The 10746-nt window shown below is 43.9% G+C and overlaps 1 protein-coding gene across 2 annotated transcripts; it reads left to right on the top strand.

The window, feature by feature from the left end:
• Positions 1-790: 790 nt before the first annotated feature.
• LOC142184312 (uncharacterized protein C8orf48 homolog) lies at positions 791-10156 on the top strand. Of its 2 annotated transcripts, none has more exons than XM_075259093.1 (6): positions 791-887; positions 1094-1497; positions 3642-3862; positions 6459-6611; positions 7490-7611; positions 10140-10156. In XM_075259093.1, the coding sequence occupies exons 1-5, from the start codon at positions 880-882 to the stop codon at positions 7592-7594; spliced, it is 891 nt and encodes a 296-aa protein (XP_075115194.1). In that variant the 5' UTR covers positions 791-879; the 3' UTR covers positions 7595-7611; positions 10140-10156. The 2 variants fall into 2 exon arrangements, with proteins under 2 accessions (XP_075115194.1, XP_075115195.1); XM_075259094.1 differs by lacking the exon at positions 791-887 and adding an exon at positions 925-990.
• Positions 10157-10746: the final 590 nt, after the last annotated feature.

Raw genomic sequence — 10746 nt, 5'->3', positions numbered from 1 at the left:
CATACAGTCACTGCTCCTCCTCCTCTTATATACAGGCTGTGGGTGCCCTGACTATGTATACATCATACAGTCACTGCTCCTCCTCCTCTTATATACAGGCTGTGGGGGCCCTGACTATGTATGCATCATACAGTCACTGCTCCTCCCTTATATACAGGCTGTGGGTGCCCTGACTATGTATACATCATACAGTCACTGCTCCTCCTCCTCTTATATACAGGCTGTGGGGGCCCTGACTATTTATACATCATACAGTCACTGCTCCTCCTCCTCTTATATACAGGCTGTGGGGGCCCTGACTATGTATACATCATACAGTCACTGCTCCTCCTCTTATATACAGGCTGTGGGAGCCCTGACTATGTATACATCATACAGTCACTGCTCCTCCTCTTATATACAGGCTGTGGGGGCCCTGACTATGTATACATCATACAGTCACTGCTCCTCCTCTTATATACAGGCTGTGGGAGCCCTGACTATGTATACATCATACAGTCACTGCTACTCCTCTTATATACAGGCTGTGGGGGCCCTGACTATGTATACATCATACAGTCACTGCTCCTCCTCCCTTATATACAGGCTGTGGGGGCCCTGACTATGTATACATCATACAGTCACTGCTCCTCCTCTTATATACAGGCTGTGAGTGCCCTGACTATGTATACATCATACAGTCACTGCTCCTCCTCTTATATACAGGCTGTGGGGGCCCTGACTATGTATACATCATACTTGCTGGGTAGGATACTTTATCACTAGGAACTAGAGTCAGGGGGTGGAGTTTGTGCAGGGGCCTTTGTTCCTGCTGCACAGTGTAACCTAGGAGAGGGGTTGTATGAAGAGGAGAGGAGCTGCCGTCAGACTCGGCCACTTATGTGCAGGTTGTTGTTGCCTCAGTCTATGTGTGGTATAGGGCAGCCATGACATCTCTTCTCGGCCTGTATCACAAGCAGAGCCCTCACAGCTCCCGTCAGCAGCTTCTCTGTTAGTTAGAAATATAATGTGTTTGGAGATGGGATCCCTGTAATATGTCACCTCCCATGTGTCCTGTATGTGTATGAATCTAATATGTGGTTTATTTGTACAGAGCTGAGATGGCGCTATCCCCTGTCACTGAAGAAAGCCCCAACTATGAAGAGGCGCTGCAGCAGCGGGACTCACTGAGCGGCGCACCATCTTATTCCACAGACTCATCTGAATCCATTTCTGATGAATCCAATGGAAGACATCAAAGCGATGCCTGTGACTCCATGACAGACGAACAGTCTGACAAATATCTTAGTGATTCATTTGAGACTTTTGCAGGTGAATCCAGTCGTGAGCAGAAAAGTGATTCCTACAGTTCCATCACTAGTGACTCTCCTAGGAGCTATGGAAGTGAGTCTTTGGAGTCGCTCTCCTCTGGTTTGGATGCTCGTCAGTCATATTCTTCTGAGAAATCATCAATCCAGTCCACTTCAGTAGAAGATGAGCACAAGGAGAATGATCAAGGTATATCGTTTATTTTTCAGGCATTCCAGATATTCAGTATAGATTAGTGCTGTTCATGCTCTAGTCTAGATCATTGCTGACGCCTATTTCCTGCCAGTACCGGATTTGGTCCAAAGCAGAAGCTGCACTAAGGCTGAAGCCCCACGTAGTGGAAACACATCTTCTTTTGTTGCAGATTTTGCTGCAGTTTTTTGAGCCAAACCTAGGAGTGGCTAAAAAAGGAATGGTAAGTATATAAGAAGCTCTTACACTTCTGCCATCTGCTCAGTCCACTCCCGACTTTGGCTAAAAAAAAACCGCAACAAAAAAAAGCTATGTTCCCGCTACATGGGGCTTCAGCCTAATAATGCCAGCCTTGTATTATCAGTCCAGTGTTCCTGGCTAGAAAAGCTGAAGGACTTGTGATGGTTTCACATCCGAGAGTCCACAGGTCATCTGGTGATAAGTGTAGAATTGAGTGGTATAAATCACTATCTCAGGTCTTGGAGTGTTAGACTCGGTTCACATCTGCGTACAGGTTTCCATTTGGAGGGTAGACTTGGGGACCCCCCCCCCCTTCCCAAACGGAAACCTAATCTGCATAAAAATGTAGTTACCTTAGGAGACCCATGGACCCCATAGACTATGAGGTCCGTGTAGTTTCCGTCTGGTTTCCGCTCGAAAAGGACGAAAAATGTAGAGAGGGGAATGGAATCCCCATATGGAGACCGGGTGCACGGGAGCGGATTTTGACACAAAGAGTGACGCGGGAGCCGCGTCACTCTTGGGTCAAAACCTGCCTGTCACAACCATCGCGGTCGCGGCTTTCCCCTCCGTACCGGCTCAAATGAATGAGCCGACATCAGAGGGTGACAGGTCATGTCATTTCTTTTTCACAAAAATTTTTTCACAAAAATGCAATCTATATAGACCACTATTGTAAAGGGGCGGATTTTGAAGCGAAATCCGCTGTCAAAATCCGCCCCTTTGTTCACGTGTGAACTAGCCCTAACTTGTCTGGTTTGAAATAGATACAGTCACAGTCACTGGAGACAGCGCCACCTGCTGGATCCACGAGCTATAGAGCATCACCTGATTTTTTTTTTTCCTGCTCCATTTTAGCATCTACCATTCATCCAGAGTTTGCAGGGTGAGGTCTATATGGAGACAGAGGCACCATAGATTGGCACTAGGAAACTCTTCTCTTATCTCTTCCTCCATGTGGGTTAAAATCGATCCTGAAATCTCAAGATCGGCTCAACCTTAGTGAGGATAGCTATGTAGGCAGAGGACATTGAAGTGTCAGGGAGTGTCTTTGTGAAATCTGTTCTGTATGACTCTAGGTAAATAAGGCCGGGTTCACATCTGTGTCTCGGCCTTTGTTGTGCAGGTTTCCATTTCCTGCCAGAACCTGGATAGAAGATGGAAACCTGCAGGAATTTTTCAAACCCATTCATTTGAACCCTACCCCAGTAGTTCCACCACTGATTTATAGGATGTATACAGTGTCCATAAGTGCTATCTTATGCACCTTGTGCACATTGTGATGGCTTAGAAACTCTAGAACATTTTTTATTATTATTATTATTATTATTATTATTATTGTAATACTTCTTGGATGGTCTCCAGAGCACAGGCACAGTACTTCTCTGCTTCTATCTCAATCTCTTTGTCTTTTGCAAGTTTCTTTGCTTCTTTCAGCAGGAGATCCACAATATCTATAAGCATGCAGTATTTATATAGTGGGGCACGATTTTAGGACAATTTGCAGTAATGGGACCATCTGCCATGTTCCAGATTCTGGTAGTTTTATGGGTATTAACAACGTTGTCAGACACAGGCACATGCTGCTTGTCAGGCACCTTCCCACCAATTTCCTTGCAGCTCACTAGACTATACAGTATTTATTTGGTATGGGTAGAGCTCTAGGGATTCCACTATGATGCTGGGAGTCTGGGCCTGCAGAAAGGGTTTGGGCCATAAATACAGAAGGATTTTCCAGACTGTATTTAGCCATACGCAGGAGGTCTAGATGCCCCTTTACATTTCTCGCCGCAGCAACTGTGTTTGGGAGCGGATATTGCTCAGAAATGTTATTATTGCAGATTATTGGTACTGTACGGGGCTGAACAAATACCACTTTTTTTTTTTTCTTCCTCATACAGGTGTTCACCAAGAGTCTTCAGGGAGCGAGCACAAGGCACTGCAGTCTTACTGCTCCTTAAAGATACAACATTTGCACCAACGACCAAAAAGGCACAGGCCAAAAAACAGACAGCAGCCAGCACTACCTAGCGGAGCAGAAATCGCACAACAGTCAAGTCCCGTTCCCCGTGAACTAATGAACAGACTTGAATTACAACGAATCAAGGAAAGCATCAACCAGGTACAGTAACTATTCACATTTAACAAATATTGTTATGCCTAAGTCACCAGGAATATTCCTTCTGTAAATTAATAGATGGCATGAACAAGAATACATCTTTAAGTTTAGCAAAGATACAAGTGTTACTCTGCGACAGTCTGGCCTAGATTTAGTAATTCAGACTGTCTAATGCTGGCTGATAAATCTGGGCCATCTTTACACTAGGTTCACACTAGGATTCGTCTGTTCACATCCACATGGAGACCTGAACAACAGAGATCCTGTCCACGTAATAAGAGGTGGCCCATGGACCCCATAGACTATAATAGGGTCCACGGGTTTCTGCTGGTTTTATACTGAAACCGAGGGAAAAGTCCTCTGATTTTAAGCAGGATCTGCGGCGATTGTGAATCTAGCCTTAGACTTTGTTGTCTAGATTATACAACTGATTTGTTTAAATTAAAAATCTGTGTACCAAAAATTTTAGATCATTCTCTAATAATAATAATAATAATAATAATATTATATTATGTGCTACTTATATAGTGCCCAGGGGCAGCAGTAGCAGCTGTCACAGGGCCCGGGACATTAAGGGGCCCAGTGACAGCCGCTACCGCTGCGTTTTTTGCTTTTTAAATAGGCCGTTACCGGCAGGAGTTACTCCAGCTTGTAACAGGCCCTATTTACTTACTGATCCTGGTAGGGACCCGGACTGGTAAGTGATGCCGCGGACCCCTTTTCAGACTCCCGAGTATAATGGTCAGAGGCCCAGCAGAGGTAAGGGAACATAAAAAAGACAATGTTACTTACCGCTCCAGGCAGGCTTCGGGCCTACTTATGTGACGTCCCTAACGTCACATGACCGGGGCCTGAGTCCTTATGCGTTGACACAGGCCCCCCTGGGTCACGTGACATCCTGGATGTCATTAAAGATGGCCGCCATCAGCGGGGAGTGCAGCGGAGCCAGGGATAGGTAAATAACAGTGGTTTTTTATGTTTGTATCCCTCCTTGGTCTCTGATTATTATACTCTGGGGTCTGAAAAGATTATACAATGGGGCATAATACTGTGTGCAAGAGCCACTATGGGGCATAATACTGTGTGCAGGGGCCACTATGGGACATAATACTGTGTGCAGGGGCCACTATGGGACATAATACTGTGTGCAGGGGCCACTATGAGACATAATACTGTGTGCAGGGGCCACTATGGGGCATAATACTGTGTGCAGGGGCCACTAATGGACATAATACTGTGTGCAGGGGTCACTAATGGACATAATACTGTGTGCAGGGGCCACTATGGGACATAATACTGTGTGCAGGGGCCACTAATGGACATAATACTGTGTGCAGGGGCCACTATGGGGGATAATACTGTGTGCAGGGGCCACTAATAGACATAATACTGTGTGCAGGGGCCACTAATGGACATAATACTGTGTGCAGGGGCCACAATGGGACATAATACTGTGTGCAGGGGCCACTATGGGACATAATACTGTGTGCAGGGGCCACTAATGGACATAATACTGTGTGCAGGGGCCACTATGGGGGATAATACTGTGTGCAGGGGCCACTAATAGACATAATACTGTGTGCAGGGGCCACTAATGGACATAATACTGTGTGCAGGGGCCACTAATGGACATAATACTGTGTGCAGGGGCCACTAATGGACATAATACTGTGTGCAGGGGCCACTAATGGACATAATACTGTGTGCAGGGGCCACTAATGGACATAATACTGTGTGCAGGGGCCACTAATGGACATAATACTGTGTGCAGGGGCCACTAATGGACATAATACTGTGTGCAGGGGCCACTAATGGACATAATACTGTGTGCAGGGGCCACTAATGGACGTAATACTATGTGCAGGGGCCACTATGGGGGATAATACTGTGTGCAGGGGCCACTAATGAACATAATACTGTGTGCAGGGGCCACTATAGGGGATAATACAGTGTGCAGGGGCCACTATGGAGTATAATAGTGTGTGCAGGGGCCACTATGGAGTATAATACTGTGTGCGGGGGTCACTATGGGGTATAATAGTGTGTGCAGGGGCCACTATGGAGTATAATACTGTGTGCGGGGGTCACTATGGGGTATAATAGTGTGTGCAGGGGCCACTCAAAAGTTTGCTACAAGGCCCCGCCATTACTAGTTACTCACTGATAGTGCTGACATATTCCACAGAACTGTACAATTAATAGGGTTCTAGTACAGACAAAAAAGATCCATTACTAAGAAATAGTTAATTCACACAATGGACTGAGGGCCCTGCTCATAAGAGCTTACACTCTATCTCTACTTCGATCTGCTTCACTTTTTACACCAGAATTATGGATCTCTCTATATAAGAGACAAAAAGCAGGTCAGGTCCACAATCTAGAGATATTGAGATTGTTGGAAGAACTCCTGAACAATAAATGTGTCTAAGGATAGATGAGCCAGAATTTTTGTGCAAACTCTGTATTGGCGTCTAGTTAGGGCTGATCCTTGTTGGCTAGTCACTGATTTGTACAGTTATAGATGATGATGATGATGATGATTGTTGTCACCATTAATAGTAATAACAGCTGTAGATCAGTCACTATTTCTTCTTTTTAGGTAATAAGCACCGAGATCCACGACCCTGCCTCCTGTCCAGACTGCTGCAATAAACAGGCCGAACTGGCAAAATGTCATTTTATTAGGATGAAGAAGTCAAAATTAGAATCCGATTTGCTGCATAAGAAAATGGAAGAATACACGTATAGCAAGGTATAGTCTGATCCTTCTGAATTTATGGGCACTTCTCTGAAAATGTTCACCTTGACCGGTTGTTTAGCGTCATCTCTGGGTGATCTAGGCCATTGACCCAGCATAGAGAACCTGCAATGAGACTTCTTTCTATGAGATCTATTATTACATTGCGCTGGATGTAGATGGTGAAGAGTAAAGGAAGTGTTTTACTGCAGTTATCCTTATGGATTGTATATTCAATGTCCAGCTGATCTCAGACCGCACTGTTATAGCTTCTGGATATGTAGAGGACACCTCTTGTTGTATGACCGAAAATGAATTGAACAATTGAGCAACTTCTTGGGCGCTTGCCAGCCTATAGCTTTACACTTTGCTCCTACCAAGTCCAATTCATTGTAAGATAATTCTAGCACCGTAAAATGTTACTATTTATTAGTCTATGGAGTGCAGTTTCATTTCTTAAATGGGTATTTGGCAGTGACTACAGCGAAGATCCAGTTTGCGGTCACTTTATTGCCTTCGTAAGGGAATTGCTTAAATAAATATCTAGTTTTAGGGTTTTTTCTTAACTTGTTCAGGACTTAGTGTATTTCCAAATGAAGATAAAAAAAACAACAACTTAGTAATATATCTTATTAAAGAAAAGTGCTTTGTTCTATATACTGTCATGGTGGCTTATGAAGGGTCATGTGGTCCAGCTTGTCCATCAGCGGCTCAGTGTTCATTGGAGGACACCGGGGTTATTCAGTGGAGGTACTGATGGAGTGGTCAGGTCATGTGACACCCCCCCGCCATATATTGTCCTAATAAGACCTACAAGTATATGTGATAATACTTATATGGATTATTGCTCCTATGCCCTTTTATGCTAACATTGACTCTACATTTTCTTTAAGGATCTGGTTACTTGTATAGGAGAAATCCTTCAGTCTCTACCCAAACCTTCAGAAGAGCGAACTGTGATATGGCAGAGGCTGCACAACAGTGTCACAAAGACGTAACCTCATGTACCTGTCAAGTATGTTCTTGGTTTTGATGTTCTATATATTTAGTGATATTTCAGGAAAATAAATGACTTTTTGGAAAGAAGAGCTTCTAAACATTTTCTGCAAAATGGACACTGGAGAGATCCGTCATGCTTTCTCTTTCTATTTCTAAGTCTTTCACTGTCTGCAGCAGTACATAGGGTTTACCAGATCCATGAAATGGCCAAGTGCAGCGCATAAGATTTATATAGGGCAGCAGAACAGGCTGAACCATAAGGAGGAATGGGATCCTGTGGACCTTGTACTAATGATCATTGGACGTTCCAATAGTTGGACCTCCAGTGATCATACACTGACTACCAATAAGTACATGGACAGAGTAGAAAAATAACACTTATTCCTATACAATAGTTGGTAGACCCCAGCAGACGCTTCCTTACAGATGGGATTGAGCGACACAATACTCCCGGATACCTGGTGACCCTCCTGGTGTATGGGAGCCATCGGTTGGGTGCGGTTTCTCTGGCCATCACTCGTCATTGGTCTCTATCTCCCAGTTCTGGGATCTGCTGACTCGGGGCACATTCCAACAATCACCGTTCACCTTCCACTTTGTAATCACATAGGCCACTGTCAATTTTAGGTTTTGCGTTTTGCATCCGCAGCGTTTATCTAGTAGAACAGATATCCAGGTATTATATTATAGATGTGTGGCGGATTGTTCCCAATATGCAACCTGGTATATTAAATGCTACAAATAGGACCTTTCACTAGAATTATAGACAACTGCTTGTTATATATAAACCTATACACGTCCCTGTTCCCATTCACCTCTTACATGTGTGAGAAGCAATCTGCTTTCCCAGCTGCGACCAAATAAAACTTTTTTCTTCTCCATTATAAATTCAGGACAATGTTAAATAATGTGTGACAACCAGGTTAGCAGAACATGGAGGAATAGTTTAATATTCTCCTTTCTCCCGATCTCGTCTTCCACAGGCTACAATTGATATATTGAGTTTATTGTGTCCACATTTTTATAAGAGACTTTTGCGTTATCTCTTGTGTTGTGTGCAGGAAAGCGAACAAATGTGATTTTCTATGTTTACAGCCCCATCTGTTCCATAGCGTGGACATTGATATTTGCTGTTTTCAATGAATGAGGGGTATGTGGAAGTTTCTCACTTTAGCTGAGGGGCGCAATCCTAAATATTGTAATCCATCGTTCTAGTCAGGAACACGTTAGATGAACCATATTGTACATGGCACCTACTGGTAGCTGAGGTTTGTCTCTGTAAGTAAACCTATACCTTTTACTAATCTCTCCACAGCAATGATAAACCTATTGTGCCCAGGGAAATATTTCTGGACTGTAATGGATTATATATATATATATATTATATCATTATTGGCACTAAGTGGTAAAGCCATTCTGGTTTCTCTGCACTGTTTGCCTTGACAACCTTGTCATTTCATGTACGGGATCAGTAATTATCTGCAGTACTTATGGAAGGCTAAGCTTTTGTTATACATTCAGTGCATTAGTATAACTTCTTTTTTACATTTCGTTCAGTGTTATGAGGGTTTAAGCTTTGCTGGACAAATTGTACTTTGTAGTGATACCATTTCTGACTAAAAAAAATGCCGGAGCAGGCGGATCATCAAACCGTCGACGGCAGCAATTTGCTGAATATAGACGGATCATCCAATCCAACAACCCGCAAACGAAGTCGCAGGCAGAGGCTAGTATTTTATAACTGGGGCTAGCATTAGAATGGGTGCGCAGGTGAGGACAATGTGCGTGAGGTGCCTGGAAAAGTGAGGAGCCAAAGATGTGATGGAGCAAATGGAGTAAAATCCAGAACCAAGGAGGATCCACAGATGAGAAGGTATGTATAACATGTAACTTTTATTCACATAAATAAAAAAGTTACAGAGTAATTTAGTGAAAAACGTGTCTCAGGTCATATCTAAATGCGACGTGTTTCAGGGCATCCTGCCCCTTCCTCATGGCCATGGACTTTGTTTTCCATGCACCTTACCTTTATATCCAGATATGATGAGCTAAATGTGACTGCGCTGTATTGTATTCACCTAAATCATCTGCAGATCCTGTATAGAGCCGATATCTACCACTACATGGTCACTGTATAGTGATAATATCGGCATACCTAAGTTGGGGGCCCACTTGGACATGTTCACCCCCTCCCCTGTGCTTAACCCTCTGATGTAACTCTATGGCTATGTGAAGGGATTTGGAGCTCATTGCCTGAAACACTTCTATGGACCATTAATTTTTGGAAAATGATGACGCAACACAAATAATTTTTGGCCAATAGTAACAATGGTTTATATAAAGGCCAATGAACCTATCAGTATGTTTTGATAATGTGGGAGGAAACCGGAGTGCCCGGAGAAAACCCACGCAAACACGGGGAGAACATACAAACTCCTTGCAGACGATGTTATAGGTTGGAACTGAATGCAAGGCTACAGTGCTAGTCACTGAGCCACCGTGTTGCCCAAAATTGCTCATAAGACTCTGTTCTGGTGTTTTCAGATGGAATGTAGAAGGACCATCTTGTGGGAGCAATGGCCGCATACAAATCTGTCCGTGTCCAGGGAGGCTTTCCAGCGCCCGACTCTAGAATGAGAGAAAAAGCTTATATTAAAGACAAAAGCTAAAAGCACAAACAAAATCAATTCTAGAGCCCCTTAATCCACGGAAACCAGTCTATAGATCCGGTGTTTCCATGGCTTATGTGCTTGATACAAAGCTGGGCCTATATAACAGATCACATCTTACCTGTGTTGGCAACCTGAGCATTCATAAATCACCGGGAAGTTGATCTTAAAGTCGTGATATTGGGTGATAGGTGGGAGCTCAGGGTGAGTGGAGGCAGCCGTCTGACAGAAGAATTTCCATCTCCATCCATGGCCAGCATTTGGATCCCCGTCAATGACCCAGCATGCAGCGTGACACATTTCGTGGATCAGCGTGTCCCGCACTCGGTCTGAAGACAATAAGAGTTAGACTTACACTCAATATCAAAGACACATGGAAGATTTCACAACAACAAGTGCACATGATGAGAGACATACCTGCAGAATCACAGACTTTGTCAGACAAATTGATGATGGCGATTTGCTGGCCGTTCTCCTCGCGG

Source organism: Leptodactylus fuscus, chromosome 11, assembly GCF_031893055.1.
Source record: "Leptodactylus fuscus isolate aLepFus1 chromosome 11, aLepFus1.hap2, whole genome shotgun sequence".
NCBI classification, from domain to species: Eukaryota; Metazoa; Chordata; class Amphibia; order Anura; family Leptodactylidae; genus Leptodactylus; species Leptodactylus fuscus.
This window is presented reverse-complemented; position numbering and strand designations above follow the sequence as displayed.